The sequence below is a fragment of the Stylophora pistillata genome, chromosome 8 (genome assembly GCF_964205215.1).
Source record: "Stylophora pistillata chromosome 8, jaStyPist1.2, whole genome shotgun sequence".
NCBI lineage: Eukaryota > Metazoa > Cnidaria > Anthozoa > Scleractinia > Pocilloporidae > Stylophora > Stylophora pistillata.
In genome coordinates this window covers 12,042,603-12,059,826 of record NC_142526.1, presented here as the reverse complement: position 1 = coordinate 12,059,826, position 17,224 = coordinate 12,042,603, and the positions used below count along the sequence as shown (strand labels likewise).

General features: G+C 38.8%; 2 protein-coding genes and 1 long non-coding RNA gene across 3 annotated transcripts in view; 1 reads left to right on the top strand and 2 right to left on the bottom strand.

Moving 5' to 3' along the window:
* Positions 1-8,006: 8,006 nt before the first annotated feature.
* The window catches only part of LOC111330741 (uncharacterized), a 17,412-nt gene continuing 8,194 nt past the window's right edge, over positions 8,007-17,224 (bottom strand). Inside the window, exon 3 of the mRNA XM_088731747.1 lies at positions 8,007-8,852. Within this exon, the coding sequence (XP_088587873.1) occupies positions 8,629-8,852 (224 nt within the window). The 3' untranslated portion in view covers positions 8,007-8,628. The remainder of the gene's footprint in view (positions 8,853-17,224) is intronic.
* Positions 10,808-17,224, bottom strand: part of LOC148724991 (uncharacterized) — a 312,950-nt gene continuing 306,533 nt past the window's right edge. Inside the window, exons 2-3 of the mRNA XM_088731421.1 lie at positions 11,403-11,959; positions 10,808-11,273 (exon numbers count right to left, since the gene is read on the bottom strand). The gene's annotated coding sequence lies outside the window, so the exon portion shown is untranslated. The remainder of the gene's footprint in view (positions 11,274-11,402; positions 11,960-17,224) is intronic.
* LOC148724999 (uncharacterized) overlaps positions 12,379-17,224 on the top strand; it is an 8,487-nt gene continuing 3,641 nt past the window's right edge. Inside the window, exon 1 of the long non-coding RNA XR_015991184.1 lies at positions 12,379-12,921. This is a non-coding gene — a long non-coding RNA (uncharacterized LOC148724999). The remainder of the gene's footprint in view (positions 12,922-17,224) is intronic.

The following is a 17,224-nucleotide window of genomic DNA, read 5'->3' as shown; positions in this document are numbered from 1 at the left end:
TGTCAAAAGTTTGGGTTTATGACAGGAGTTCAGTGTAACTGAGATTGTCAAATTTCGATTGAAGCATTTGGAAGGCCAAGGATTGTCTCTGATGGATTGCTGAAAATTTTCCTTGTACAAACAACGAAAGTAACTATTAAACTAGCGAGTCCAAAGTTAGCTGTTTCCATCAGTTTATCTCGTGCAATGAAGCAGTCAATGTGTTGTATACCGATCGTTCTTTTACAAAATGGTATATCATTTTGTGTTTGTTTCTCTACTTTGTTGGTGCCCTCACTCACAATAAAGTTCAGCCAGCTTTATGAATTTTTCACTCCGTCATTGCACGCTTTTCCTTTCCTGTAGTAATGCGCAACTTATCAAAAATGGTTGATGAATGTACATGGATGTTGAAGGGAAGCATGTTACAACCTATAGGGTAGGCCTTTGCTAACTATTTTGTTTAAGATTTAAGCTTTCATAACCCTTCGAGGGAGAGAGGGATTTTTTTGCGAATTTAATTTTTGTTATATCCTAACTCTTTCTCCCCGAACGTTGTAACTCGAAACCTGAAACTGGTCAGAAAGTTGATGCAAATTTTTCCTTCCAAGTTAGAATTAGCACTCGATATCCGGGTTGATACGCGTACGTGCGATAAACCCCAAACCAATATAGGATCTTTTATTTCTTTATTCCTTTTCCATTCTGAGGCGTTCCTTTATCGAAGTGGTCAACTAAAATCATTACGTGAAGAAATTACCTAAGTATCATGCCATCAAATCTTTAAGAATATTAACGTTTGGGCAACGAACACGTGGCAATTAAAAGAACCAAGAAAAGGAAAAAAACTAGCGATAAGTTTCGCTTTGAATCACAACTACAATTTAACATAATAACAAAATAAATTGTTGCTTACCGACGTTCGCAGGTCTTGACACCACTTTATCGAGGATTAATACGGCCTAACTTGTCATATATTTAGAAACGTTCTTGTCTACACCAGGTGTTATCCTGAACTGAAACGCTAACTATAATTATCTGTCTAAAAGGAACTAATCACAGAGGCGCTTCTCAAAACAGAAAATATTTCGCAGCTTCTCTTGGAAGCAGTGAAATTCAACTTTAACGGAAGCGGTGGCAGTTGAAACGAAAGCTTTATCTAATTATAATATAAATTTCCCCATTGCGGGGGTATGAATCGCTTCAAGGCGTCCGAGATTGTAGAAAGAGGGGGACATTGGGGGATACCCAATACCACAATACCGTGCGAAAAAATGGCAAATACCCAAATACCGCGTCCCAAATCAACTTATTACTGATACCGCATATTTTAATTACATTTATAATCGATTCCACATACTTATGGTTGCTTCCATCTAGCGCGTTTAATTATCTCCGGCATTTATGCACAAAGATGTTTTTTTTTTTTTAATATTTTGGTAGTTCGCAAATTTTCACTGAAAAGTAAACTTCATTCGGTCAACCTTTTGGTAGGTGTATACAAAACGGAAAACATGAAGAGAGGTGTGATCCCTAATACAGTCCTAATAGTGAATAACAATTCTCTTATCTTAAAACGGTTTTCTAAAGGGTATTTGCATAATGGCGTCATTATTACTACAACCGGTTTAGACTGTTCAAAGTTCCCTATTTTTTCGTGATACCGTCGGGATGGAAGACTTTGCGTTACCTCCTAAAATCTCCGACACCTGCTCCCTCGGTACATATGAAACCAAGATGGCCGCCAGTAACGCAAAGCGCTCGATCTCGACGGTCTTACAGAAAAATAGGGGACTGTGAACCGTCTACATCTACTACTTCTACTTGAATACATTTCGTTTTCCCTTTCATATCAAATTGTTAATTACAAAGCGTTATATAACAAATTTAACGCTCTAACTTGCACAAAACAGGAAAATCGTAAGGGATTCTGGTAGTAGCACAGGCGGCCCAAGCTCTCTTTGAGAACCATACAAGGAACACAATTTGCATATCGATTTATAAGGATTTGTATGGGATTTTCTACAAGATATCCATAGAGATAGTTAAAAGTGAAAATATTAAATAAAAATGGCTTACCTTATTCCATACGTGTGTTGCTGGCTCCTGGTGTCGTTATTTTACTGATTTCACTTGATTTAAGCGGTTTTTTTTAATCCTGGTTTTCTCTTCTTTTTGGTACGTTGAATGTATGTCTGTAAACTCGTTTCGGTGGAAACTCGGCGCATGCACCAGCAATTTATCGCTTGTTTAGTTCTGAGCATTGTTTAAATATTTCCAAAAGCTCGCCTGGATTTTATTATCTTTTACTTAAAGTAAGGTATGGTCATTGAGCTGATAAGAGATAACTTTCTAATTTTGTACCTACTTATAAGCGGACAGCTGTGTGGAAGATTAACCATACAAACCTCCATTTATCATTCGCCAAATCCATTAAGCGCCAGTTTTTTGTTGAAACAGTACAACAGTTCAATATTAATGATTAATCTTTATTACAAAACAACTGGTGGTGCTTTTAACACGAAACACGTGGCCCATGGAAACGAGGCTGACCAGTATTGCAGGAGGCCTGGCAGAAGGCAGACTCGTTCCTCGGGTGCGAGGTGGAGAAGGAAACCTCCAAAAACAAGAGATAACATGATTTCTTGTCCAAATATAAATCAGCAAAAGTACAGAAAATGAAACAATCACTCGTAGATCGGTTACTTCTACGAGCCTGAAAATCCAGAAAGTTTTCAAAAAGATCACCTTGAAGTTTGAACTTCAAACGAAGTCTGTAGTCTAATGTTCACCTATTCCGAAAACAGATTAAAATGGAGGACACTGATCCAATGACAAATAACGTCTGCGTACTTTGCTTCAGAAACCAAGAAGATATTTTGGTAGTTTTTCCTTACTGAGTATATTTTCGAAATGTATGTGGTCAGATGGACTTCATACGAAAGCGAAATAGACCAACCTGATGGACTGCTTTAAGTCATCTCAATTGATTCGCCAAGCAATTGTAAAAAAAGGGTCCGGCGACATGCCGAGCTGGATATCTTAAAATCAGGTATAACTAATTTCTTCTGAAAACGATTTCATCTTTGTTCATTAGTTCTTTATCACAAAATCAGCCACATGTGTTTGGAGATTCATCATATGCCGATCGATTTAAGGGTTTATACTTTTCATCGGCGTTCATTTTTTTGCTTTGTTTTGATAGCACGTGGATGTTCGTATTTTACTAGTTTGAAAACTATACTTGAAATGAGGAGTGAATGTCTACTGAAGACGACAAATTTGAATCGCCGTTCACGAATCGGTTTCATTTGTTAGACAAATTTATATGGTATTTGAGTCACCAACAGTCAAAATATTTAAGCGCATCATCCTGTTTTATCTTTAATTTCAATTACAAAGATACTTTCAGCTGTGCGCCTGATCACTTCTAAGCGTCGTTTGCCTTTTCTATCGTCTCGTATTTATCACTCCCTTGGCACTCACAACGGTGAACGCTAAAACTGACATACTCAAAGTTCCAGTGGTTTGAGACCTGATTTTTTTTCGACAGCTCAGAGAAACTATTTTTATGTTTTCTGTAAAAGTGTTATGTTCGGAGCAGCTTTTCAACTGAACTAAACAGGAAACTGAAAACTATAACAAAAGGGTTTAAGACAGATACAGATGGTCAAGCATATGTTTCAAAAGAAAAATGCCGAATGTATTCGTAGTTCTTCATGGTCACCTGCCTTTTAAATTTAAGCCTCAACCATGTTTAAATAAACGGAACTCCACTACTGCTAAATCTAAGTGAAGGTAAGCTTGAAAACTCGCTGTTTTCTTTTCATCTGGTGTATTTGACACTTTCATACTAAGACATTAATCATTTCCTACGACATCCGAAATGAAACGACAATATTAAAGATTCAAGTGACGCTTTTCTAGCCAACGAAAACAGACCACTCCCTTGGAAAAGTATTCCGGCTTAATTTTAAAACGAAGATTTAATAAGACATGCGCCAAAAACTACATGAACTAACAGATCCTGGGATCCTACATCATTTCCATCCCGATATGATTGAATGAGTTATGGCTTCAACTGTAGATTTCGTGAAATTGCTGGTCGTGGCTACTACAAAAGGAGTATAGAATGCTGTCTGTTTGTCACTTAATTTGAAATATTACGCTGGTACTAATGAATTTTCGTAGCCTTTGCCGGTTTTGCAATGTTTAGGGTAGGTATGCTGTAGGGTCCTGTAGTTTCAGCGATAAATCATCTGTTTCGCTTACTGTTCGCTGTTATTCTGATCTTGGCCATTTGCTCGATACGTGAACTTGGTTTACCTAGATGAGCGATGAGAGTGTATCGTGAGCATCTATCGGTATCACAAAATTTTAATAATAGTGGCTTCGGGCCCGCAAACGAACCGTTAAGCGCGGGTTGCTTGAGTCGATTGCTTGTAATCCCAGAAAGTCGGGAAAATTCTAAGCAAATATTCCATTCTCAAACATATGGTTATAAAAAAGAACTACTTCACGAATCTTACGCGCACAAAATTCCATAATTGTTGTTTCTTTTTTCTATGTTTCATTTACGAATTTAATCACGACTATCAAAACTTCATGCATGTTTCTGTTTTTTTCACAGAAACTCCTTACCGTCGCAATTTGGACAAGCCATTCCATCTTGAACCAAGTTGAATTTACCTTTGATAAAACTCGGCATTGAAGAAGCTGGGAGCCAGATTCTGTGAACAAGGAATAGAGCCAAGGTAACTAATTGATGATAATTTTTACCCATTTTCATGAAACACTTGGAGCCTGTCGCCAACAACTTCGAGGCTTCTTTCTGTTGCCCTTCGATAACTAATTGCGAGAAAACCAAATGAGTTTGACTTGTTGGCGTAAACGCCTTGAGAATTGTAAATGCTATTGCTTTTACAGACTGACTTAATTGTCGTTTTATTAAATTTTGCCACTTTTTCTCGGAGTTATTTTCAAGAAACCGGGCAGGAACTTCTTTACATGATATTTCACCAATCTGTTAACAAATAATCCAAATGAAAACCTGTGTCTGGTGTCTGTTTTCTAATACTAGCTACTGCCAAAATTCAAGTACATGTATTGAAGTTGTGAAAGTGAAATTCACGAGGGAATTATTTCGCTAAAGCTTCCACTCTAGATCTATCGTAATGGCTCATTATGTCCAAAAATTTTTGGAGATTTCACGAATGAAAACGTTTCAGTACAATCATCGTGCTAAATAAATATTGAGAGACAAACATACGTTCATGAAAGCATAATAGGCCAGAACGCATTTGCTCCAGATGATTTCTGAAAATAACTTGATACCATTTTTATTTTCCATACTTTTCAAGATATAATAAAAACATCAAGAATAGACTAGCCAACATACGTTTGTCTCAACATCTTCAGTGTTTTCTTCGAAACCCGAACATTGTCAGCTACTAAGCCTTCCTAAAAGCTGGGCATACAATTTCTAATGCGCGACTAGTGTTTGAGCTCTCGCTATGGCCAATGACGGGAGCCCAAGTGTCAACCAGAGGAACTGTTTTGTCTCAGTTTGAGGTTTTCGTTAGCTGGCTTTCAGGGAAGAAGCATAAACAGTGGTTGCGCGCGTGCAGGCAAGTGAAGACTCGCGCGAGAAAAATGTCAAAATATCTCTTTGCTCTTGCATATTTGGCTACGGTTGCACCCTTGGTTATCTCATCTCCGTAAATTTTTTCCAGTGACGTATCTTTATACTGTCGCTCAGTTAGTACGTGCGCTATGATTGGTCAATCTAACTAGTCGTATTTCACTGTACGGCCCACTCAATTCGAGAGCGTGCGCAATAAATCCAAAAGGAAAAAACTCGATCCGTAACTCATACTAAGTACCGAGAAACGACGTCTGTTGCCTTAGCGTCTGTCAAACTGGTCACTACAGAAGTGATACCGTCGTCGACGTTTGTGCCAAGGGCTCGTATTATAACCATCAGTGGGTTAATGCTTTCCTTTTTCGCTGCAGTGGGTGCAAATTGGAAAGGTGTCCGCTAGAGGAGAGAAGGCCTTTTTTCTCGCTTGCTTCCTTCTTTAGCGCCCCACGTCGCAAAGAGAAGGGCATTTTGTTGGTTATGATTACCGCGACACTGCAAAATTAGAGACGAGCAGTTCCTGCTTTTTGGCGAGAAAGAAATAATACAGAGAAAAAAATATCGATGTGTGGAACTCTGAGTGAGGTACGACGCACGACATTTCGTTTCACTGATTTTCTTTAACTCGCGTAACGAACTTCGCCGAAAAGGAGGGACTGCTCGTAGTCTATCGCAAAATTAAAATAGGAATAGTCAATACTGTGATACCGCTCGAAAAGTCAACGAAACACGAACATCATAACTTAAAAACTTATCAAGCCGTACCTGATGCTTACATTTACGTTAATAGTCCTTACTTATGCGTGGTATGTTCTTTGTTTTCTATGACCTTTGATATCTTCTATTTACCTCGAGGATAAGCTAAATATAGTAAAGTTGAGCTAAACTTAGCTTTGACAAAAGTCCATTGAACAAGAAATCACGACATCGGAAATTACTTTCGTTGCGCTTTAGACCACAAACAATAGTTACTACGTATTTGAACAGTGGGGTAGGGTTTTATTCATGCCAATACCGAATTAATTTAGTTAGCATGCCTGCAATACTACAAGAGAAAGAATTCAAGTTAAAATAAAAGCTGCCAGTGTCTTTTGCGGTAAAGGATCCACTTAAAGCGTTCATTTTCTCAAAATTAGTCGATATTTCTAGGGATCTGACAGCGTGGAATTGTTTTCATCATTTCTTAAAAAGGAACAATTCCAATTTACCAAAAGATGTCGAAGAACTTTAAGTAATACAAAGGATATAGAGGGTGCTCAAAAAATATTTTCCCTTTGATATTTTTAGCTATTTGAGTCTTTAGGAACTTGAAAATAAAACATTATGCAAAACATTCCAAGAGAAAGTGAAATATCCCGCACGGTGTTGAATTCATCATTTTTTCGTGAATGATGAATAAATGAGAAAGTGGTGTAATGAAGTGAATCGTGTGAGCCTTTCTCTGGAAGTGAGTGTTCGTGGATCTAAAGTTCAAAATCCGAAGTCAATTCGTTCACCACGATTCGAACAATATGAAAAAGCCGAAGCAATAACGTACTCGAACGCGGGTTTGTAAAATTTATGTGTTACTTAACAAAAAAGGCCGTCAATGGGAAACTCAGCAACCCCATTGCTACCTCAGGTCTGCGAAAACGAGATAACTGACATGTTACAAATATAACTGGACGCCTACACTGTACAGGCGTTTACTCGCACAACTTATGTGTGGCACAGAAGGAGCATTTGGCCCAAGTATTACAGTATTACCTTGAGAATATGCCGGTGCAGAAATTGTTTTGTTGGAACCAGCTACTGTGCAAGGAACCAGGTTTTTTTTTTCTGCATCTCTGCTAAAGATGTGGGGAATCTAATTGCCAGCCCCAATTCCCTGTGACACTGAAGACTCACGTTGTAGAATTAAACGTTTTTAATAATCTTAACAGCTACTCCCTACGTGCTTCTAAAAGCCCATCTACTTATCACATGATTCGAAATTCGATCCTTCAATCACTCAGCAACATGAAAGCAAAGTAACGATTATTAAAACTGTAACACAACATGTCAAGCAGTCAAAACATTTCTTACAAGGGTAAACTTATTATTCTGGTCATAAAGGGCCCGAGTCAGATATTCGGTTGGTTTTCCTGTTCAAGAAAATGGACAATAGGCGCTGTGTGGCAGTTTTTTTTATTGGTGTAAAGTAATGTGGTGGAAATAGCGTGGGAACGAGGTTGAGTTTCCGCACCGAGTGTCAGTCAGGCTTGAAGTGCTGAGCCGCACATAAACGATAACCAGGCTTGTTACAGTTTATACTTATCTTTCGAGTAAACTTGAAAATATTTATTTAATATGCACCAACCTAATACTGTGAATCGCTTGAATTGTTAACGTACTGATGAAAAACAACAACCATGGGAATCGTTGAAGTTTATTGACTGATTGATTAAATTCGATTGATTAATTCGATTATCTTAGGTAAGCGTTAACGATTAGATCGATCAGTAGATCACTCTAATCGGACGAAAAAACTGATGTACTGATGAATAATGTACTGATGAAAAACAAGAACCGTAGGAACAGTTGAAGTTTATTGGCTGATTGATTAAAAAACTTGCCTTCTGTGATATACCGTTCCGAGGCTGAAAACTTCAGAAGTTTTTCATTAGATGTAAGCGGGAGAAAACCTTGTAAACAAAGATCATCGCGTTCAAATGCAAATATTTATTGAGCGACTGAGAGGCGAAACGAGATATAGCAATGGAAAAGAGGGGAATTTGGCTCGTGTAGGCAGAGGAAGATTTGAATCGCAGCGTCAAAATTTGATGAATTTTGCAACCGGTAATTTGATAAACGCAGGATTTTGTTTAGTACTGGATGGTTACCATCATTCTCGATTTCTCCGCGATTCGAGCTAAGTTACAAAGTGACTTATTCTTTTTCTGTTGACTTTGCCGCGTACTTACGTTCGTTCCCGCATTTCATCCAACGATTTTAGTATTTCCAATTTGTCATGGCATCAACTTACCAAAGTCTTAATCTCCATAACTCTTCATGTTAACAAAGAATGATAACCACTCAACAGCGATTTTGCTTAAAACAGCAAGGCGTTCAATCAGTTCCCTCTGAACCCCTAATCCGGCCAGAATATAGGCTCTGTGTAGCCTCTTGATGTGAATAATTCTGTGATTGAGTCTTGATGTGAATAAGTCTTGTAAACATGGGATAAACTGCAGGCAGCATTTTTGTGAACCTGGATCTGTCAAGAGTGGAGGATAGTAAATAAGCTTGGTATTCTTTTCCCTTTTATGAAATACAAATGTAAATATCTAGACCGTAGTTTCCTCCGTCTGGGTAAAGCAATAGTGGGTTTCTCCTAACAATGATAACTTTTGGGATACTTTACTCCTTTCGTGATCGAAATTACAATTATTGACAAAGCAATGCATTCTAGATGACAAAGGCAGTCAAACAACTAAGAGTTTGACTAATGGTCGTGGGTCGTGGGTGTGGGTGTGGGTGTGGGTAAAAGTCGTGGGTGTGGTTAATACTTAATAATAAAAATAACCATTTAAAATATAAAATATAATAATACATAAATCTTATACAACCCTGTCATTCATTAATTTAACTGTTCTTTCTTTTAGTTATGTTGTTTATTAAATTTACCCTACTTTACGTCTATTTTTATCTGTTATCTCACTGTCAATGAAATTAGTTTCAGTTTCGCGACGGGAAGAGAGATAACTCTTGTAATTGCATTAAATTAGTTTCACAATACGATAATTCCGGATCTGTCACCAGCGCGATCGCCGACAAGCGTCCATTGGTCGGCTACTCTGGGATTTGATTCATCCCATCTGCTTTCTAGGGTAGTTGTCAAGGAAAATCCACAGGACATTCTTTTGTTCTCTTGCGGTTTTCAAGCCCCAGACGATAAAACTTTCCCGAGGTAATTTACTTAGGGAAAAATCGGTCACACTTGCAAATTTGAGTTTCCCTGGGGAAACTGTCAACAAGTCAAGTTTCCCTAGGACAAAACACTGTAGTGTGACCACAGCTAGTATCGCGTTTACGATCCTCCACTGTCGAGTTACCAGTCTGGCAGACTTTATGCGTGCCTTGTGAGTCAGTCGACTTGTGCACCATCAGTTTTCCTTTGTGTATACAGTGTGTAATTACCAGATTTATCTATCATTCTTTTGTCATTGATGTTGTCAGACGAGATCTCGGAATTTCTGTTCCTTGTCCCTTGACTTTAGCCGCAAATATAGAATTCACGAGCGCTGTCCCAATTTTAACGTTATAGTACTTCTACTATATGAAATCATTTTTGGTACAATCGTACGAAGCAACTCGGGTGTCTCGTTAACACCGACCTCGAAAACGCAGAACACAGACCGCAGACCGCAGACCGCACAGCTCGAAAAACGTGTACACAGTGTGTAATTACAAGATTTATCTCTCTTCCCTTCGTTATCAAACGAGATCTCGGAATGCGTCGCGAAACTGAAACTAATTTCATTGACAGTGAGATAACAGATAAAAATAGACGTAAAGTAGGGTAAATTGAGTAAACAAAATAAAATAAGTATGATGCACGATCCTCGCAGTAGATAGCGCTATTTATGCAATAGCGAAAATCAGACCTGAAAAAAATCAGGCCTGTACGGGACTCGAACCACTGACCTCTGCGATGCTAGTGCAGCGCTCTACCAATTGAGCTAACAAGCCAACTGGGAGCAGGCCGTTAAGTTGATTTCGCTATTGCATAAATAGCGCTATCTACTGCGAGGATCGTGCATCATATGTATCTAATACCGCAGTTCAAAATATATGAACTTCATATATTCATTGTATCTCAAAATAAAATAACTAGAAGAAAGAACAGTTAAATTAATGAATGACAGGGTTGTATAAAATTTATGTATTATTATATTTAATATTTTAAATGGTTATTTTTATTATTAAGTATTAACCACACCCACGACTTTTACCCACACCCACACCCATACCCACGACCACCCACGACCCACAACCCACGACCATTAGTCAAACTCAACAACTAACACATCTTTCGCACAAAAGCAGAAAAACACGGATAAAGATTCGTGAGTACGTCGTGGAAAATGTTGACTCTACTTGGTTCCCAATCACGCGGAACAGCACGAGGCTTGTGATCAACATACCGATAAGTAAGAAATTTAGCATAACGAGACCTGCACTCCTTTAATAAATTTGACTCTTTATTAGGATGAACAAAAACAGGTAGTTGGACAGCTTTTACTAATACATCGCGGTCAATTTGCAGAGTTTACCAAAGTCTTTGTGGACAAAGTTATAAAACATTGTAAGCTTACAAACAGAACCATGCACATAATCAACAAGCTAGCTAGTGATAGTTGTACAAAGGATAGACTGTTGAAGAAACTGTTTAACATCGTTAAGAAAAACAATACGATAAACAAGAAACTTATCCTTCCTGTCACTGATATAAAGTCAAGGCTTCTTGACTCTGTTAACGCATCAAATGTCATCTTGAATTTCGGTTTTTCGTTCGGTAAAAACGGTACGGATCGTTTACCATTTGCCCAAAATTTCCGGATTATAGCGCCACGCTAAACAGGAGAAACTGGTCGGCCAGGATTTGCCATTTCTGACAGCCCAGTTGATGCGTCAGCTGTGTACAAAATGAAAGAAAACACCTTGCAGAAAATTTGCAATCATTTTCGCAAGAGAATAAGATATGACGTAAAACTTGACAGCCATTGGAATTTGGACACAAATTAGCAATTTTAAGTCTTCTCACCTTTTAAATATAAGGAACAGCTATGTGTTAGGAATATTTCCAGAATTGGAGATGAATAAAAGCAACGTGAACACTGTTACACATCCCCATTTGCTGTGAACCCGCCATATTTGTTGTTGTTGTTGTTGAAGCGATTGCGGTCGGCCAAAGGCCGAGGGGCCTGCACGAATCTAGTACGAAACTTCTAAATGGTAAAAGAATTCCCATTCGGAACGTTCCAACCGGAAAAACAGGACTACATTTTCAAAATTTCCGTTTGTTCCGAGAATTTTCCAGTGGGACGAACCAAAGAAACGTTTACCATTTACATCCGAACCGGAATTTCTGGGAATTTGTGGCGCTGTGCACTGTTTTACCTACATAAGGAAGCTAAATGTGTTTCACTGAGCTTTCGGCGAAACGAAGGAAGAACACAAATAACCGATCAAAAAGTGACTAATGTCTCACTAGAAAATGGTATGCGTAGGATTTATCCCGACTTTGCTGTAGCAACTCGTATACGGGTAGTTACTGAAAGTTGGAATCACCTGAAACCACCTGAAACCACCTGAAACCACCTGAAACCATCTGAAACCATCTGAAACCATCTGAAACCATCTGAAACCACCAATGAAACCACCTGAAACCATCTGAAATTACCTGAAAATTACACGAAAGCACGCAGACATGAACACAGACCGCAGACCGCAAACCGCACACCTCGAATACCCACGCCTCGAAAAAGGTCTACACAGTGTGTAATTAGCAGATTTATCTCTCTTCCCTTTGTTATCAAACGAGATCACGGAATGCGTAAGCGAAACTGCTATGTAAACATTGGAGTTGAATTCTTATTGAACATATCGCAGTTACGACCCTCCACTGTCGAGCCGTACCAGTCTTGCATAGGTTATGTGTGTGCCTTTTGAGTCAGTCGACGTGTGCGCAATCAGTTTTCCTTTGTATATACACTGTGTAACTACCAGATTTATCTATCTCTCTTTTGTGATTGATGTTATCAGACGAGATCTCGGACTATCTGTTTTAACGTTAAAGTACTTCTACTATATGAAATCATTTTTGGTACAATCGTACAAAGTAACTCAAGTGTCTCGTTAACACAGACCTCAAAAACGCAGAACGCAGACCGCAGACCGCGCAGCTCGAAAAACGTGTACACAGTGTGTAATTACAAGATTTATCTCTCTTCCCTTCGTTATCAAACGAGATCTTGGAATGCGTCGCGAAACTGAAACTGATTTCATTGTCAGTGACAGTGAGATAACAGATAAAAATAGACGTAAAGTAGAGTAAATTAGCAATACAGAAGCTTTGCGTCATGCTGAAAATTAAGATACCGATTTGCGATAATGTTTAATTCACGTGGGTTTAGATGGCTTCTTGGGTGGTTTCAGGTAATTTCAGATGGTTTCCATGGGGGTTTCAGATGGTTTCAGATGGTTTCAGGTGGTTTCAGGTGGTTTCAGGTGGTTTCAGGTGATTCCAACTTTAAGTAACTACGGTCGTATACGATTAAGAGGTAAGCAACATTCTCCAATGCATTTGAAATTACTTCACGTTTGAATTTATTTTAATTCTTAAGGAGACAGAAAATTCTGATACTTGAAAACCGTTGCTGCGATCAGTAATGTTATAAAAGCCTTCTTGAGAATCCTTTTAACAAATGCAGGGAAATCGAGATGATCTTCAGTCAGATAATAATTGATATTTACTAATTCCTGGGCACCTGTCGACCGAATAACAGAATCTACAGGAAATTTATCAGGGTTTTGTGCACGAGCACACTGTTAAGCCAATTAATTAAACCCCCAACATTTATCCACAAGGGAATTTTATTCGAAGAGATATTTTCCTGATTTCTCCACGCGCACAGGCAGCACGTAAATGTTTTCCGTTTTGACATATTGAGACTGATCGGTTTACGTAAAGCAGTCGACAATTTCTTCAATCCAATTGAAATTTCCTCGATCGATCGCAAATCACCTTTGTGAATAAGTTCGTTGCTTGGTATTACCACAGAGAAACACATAATTTTTGCTCACTAATTTATTAGATTCCTCATCGAGGATCAGACGAAGTACAAAACATTTGCCTCGCCTACAACATTTGTTTTTGTAACTTGTTCGACAATTGCAATGGGACCTAAAAACACGTGAAAGCACAAGGTCGAAACCTGTCGAAGACTGAACATTTTTGCTTTCCTTTCTCCACGATTTTATCAACTGTAGTTCACTTGTGAGGATCAGTTCGTTATTTCTTATCAGCCATAGGTCACGATAAGATTTATCTCATTTATTTGAGAGAGCAGATAGTCCAAATGTGCCGTTACATAGGTGCAAAGGAAACTTCTCGTCGTGAACACCTTTTACTCTTTGTAAATTTACAGAAACTGAGGCTGTCATCAGCCATTAGCCACAATAATCGGGAAAGCACGGATGAGTATGATTGTTTTTACTAAATACAATCTTTTCCCGTTTTCCTTCTTTATTTTGCATGCGCAGATAGATGAAGTAAAGGGGAAATGTTTTCTCTGACCAGTCCCTCCTGTTCGTAGCTAATTTTCTCCATCAATGAGTTTGCATGCTTTTCCAAATTAAAGGATTAAATTGCCAATGCAGATGTACATTCACTTTCTACATAATTTTTTTCATCAGATATGTTCAATTTGATCGACTCAAATTTAACCAATTTATGCATTTCACCTACAACGGCTATCCAATTTCGTTTCTCCTATTTCATTTCTTAGTCGATGCCATGTAGTTATGATTAAAAACACACCTTGTGATCCCGGAGTCGTAAGATTGTATGTAAACGCAGGTTCTTTATGGCTTAAACTACTTGCGAAACTAAACGAAACGAAACCAGGTGAGATATAACGAAACTAAAGGGATAATGCCAATATATTTTCTAATATGTAGAGGTAACTTTCACAAGAATTTTGGAGTAATCATTAACTGATAAGAAGGATTTTTTGTTCATTTCGCAAAGTAGTAATTAAGAAGAGTTACTGTTGTGCGAAATCGACTTTTTTCGCCCTGCAGTGACAACTTGACCTCTTTAATGTCACAAAAAATAATTTACACATTACAAATTAGCATATTACCACCGTATTTTTGTGACCCACAAAGAAAGACATTGTTACTGAAGAATGAAAATCGCCCATTTCACAAAACAGTATCTCTTGTAAAATATGTCTTAATAAGGTTTAAGAAATAAGAGGAGGCTAAAATCCTTGGTAATATGCTAATTTATGATGTTTAGATTTATTTTTGTGACATGAAAGAGGTCACGTTATCATAGTCGATGTCGCAAAAAAGTAACTCATCTTAAATTACTAAAAATCCTTATTATTACACCAAAATCCTAGTGAAAGTTATCTTTACCTTATTATGAAACAAATCAGCACTATTCCATTAGTTTTCCAGATATCCCGGGTCACCTTGTTTCGTTTCGTTTCACAAAATAGTATAAGCCGTTATTTTTCTACCACGGCTTGGCGGGTTACCTCGCCTACCAGAGATCCCCCGCTTTCGTGTAAACAGGCCCTTAAGCTCTGAAAATTGCATATCTAAATTACATCTCGGTCTAGATAGGGCCTGTTTACTTGGACGTGGGGGACCCCTGGTAGGTGAGGTAACCCGCCTGTCCATACTATCAACCATGCACTACTCATGGCATCTTGACGGGTTCCTCGCGTAACCTAACACAGCGTAACACAACGCTTTCATGAATAAATTGGATATATCAACAAAGTTGAAGTGGTAAATTGGCCACCGTAACGATTCCAAAAGCTGACGTTTCGAGCGTTAGCCCCTCGTCGGAGCGAATGTTGATATATCCAAATGCTTTCATGAATAAATAGATACGTGTCCAAGAAATAATAGAGATTTAGCAACGCGTTTCAAGTAAAACAGCGTTAACCTCGCTGCTTAAGCCTCGCCTGAGCTCATGTCATGGTGGATTTAAAGGCGCCTTGTCTGACTCAAAAGGAAGAGTTTTGGTGCTCTTTTTCCGGCAATTAACTTCTACTCTGTGAGAGAAAAAGGGAAGAAAATATTACGTCCACGGCAAAAGCGAAAAGGTTACTTACACTTAGAAACAGCAAAGCGGAACCTGCGATCGTGAAAAAAATGGCGTGAAAAACATGGTCACTTGGCCGCTCTTGCCGTTCACGTTTCACATAAAGGCGGTTCTAAATCTCTCTGATCTTTCGTCTTTCTCGAGACGTGAGCTTGGGACACCTATGCTTAAACTTTCTCATTACAAGCGCAACAACAATCTCGAGAAACTTTACCCCAGCATGTACACGCCTTTTATTTTTCGACTAGTCTGGAAGGGTTACCTCGACTACCTGAGGTTCCCAACCCCTATGTAAACAGGCCCTTTAAATGAATTGTTAATAAACTCATTTGTAGTACGGTATTGTTTAGAATTCAAGAGCTGTTTGAAGCGTCTTTGTACGAAATAACTTTTGACAGAAAAGCTTGCAATCATAGATTCAAAATGTGGATCGCTCGTTGAAGCTAACCATTCAACAGAATGTGGATTTAGAAAGGTCACCGACTATTTTAAGTGAATCGAATGGTTCATTTCATACTTTTGACCCTCATGCTAGAAACGGTGATGGTATGCCAAATTCTAATGGCATAGTAACCTTATTGAAACTTGGAGATTTGGGTGAACTTGGAACATTCTTTTGGGAAAGAGTTCCATGTAACCCCATACATTAATTATGCATTCATTTCATAAAGACTAAATATAAAGGTTTCTTTGCGAGTTATCCCCAACAGAGCGTTTACAAGGCAGCTAGGGTTACCCTAGCTGCCTTGTAAACGCTCTGCTGGGGATAATTCGCCTACCCGGGACAACTTTTTGCTTGTTTCCAGACCCTTTGAACATTGATAACAATGCGTGCGGTTACCAAGCATAGGTAAGTTGTCCCGGGTGGTAGGGTAGCCCCACCTGTGAAATTTTCCTTGTAAACCCGGGCTATCTTTGACCCGCCTGCTAGGGTAACCCTAGCACAAGGGTTACCCTTCTTGCTTGTAAACAGGGCCTAAGAAACACAGTTGGGCCAGATTTGTTCCAGGTTGCATGATGGGTTCCACGCGGGCTAACGAGTTGTACAGGCCAGCATTAAGGCGAAAAAAATACCGACTCAAATACAGCATGATGAGACGATTATTTTCTCTTGTTCTAATTTCGGTGTGTTTTAGGACATTCTGCGAACTTCGATCCTTTAAAATTTTGACGCGCGTTTCCACAGCCTCAGTGAACTTACTGTCAGCTGTTCAGTTCTATATCACGCGCTTATTTAGCGTGCAGAACAGGCCAGGAGTCAATCACTTGACGAGCGTGTGCTCAGAATTTCTCTCGTCCCCTCCCCCTCCCCCGGTCCACTTCAAACCCCAATAAAACATAGCCGGTCAAATGACCGCCGCATTTTTCGCTTTTGTTGTTTTGATAGAAGAAACGTCCTTTGATCCACTTCTGGTTCAGTCACATGCATTCTAAACTCGTGATCACCTGTAACATCACAAGATATAGTTATGATTATTGTGAGTTACTTGTACACGATTTGCCTTTGTCATCATGTGACCATGTGGTGTGATCCTTTCTAAAACAACACTTAAAAAGAAAACCTCCCAAAAATAAAAGCATTCTCATGATAACGTCAGAGGGGTATTTATATTTTTGCTTTTTTTGCCTGCCTATTTTGAGAACCGAGTGAAATTTCGTCCGGATATGACTTTTACCGCCATTTCTCCAAACTGCTTTAAACGATGAATCACATTTCACAGGAACCTCGCTTGCTTAAAGAA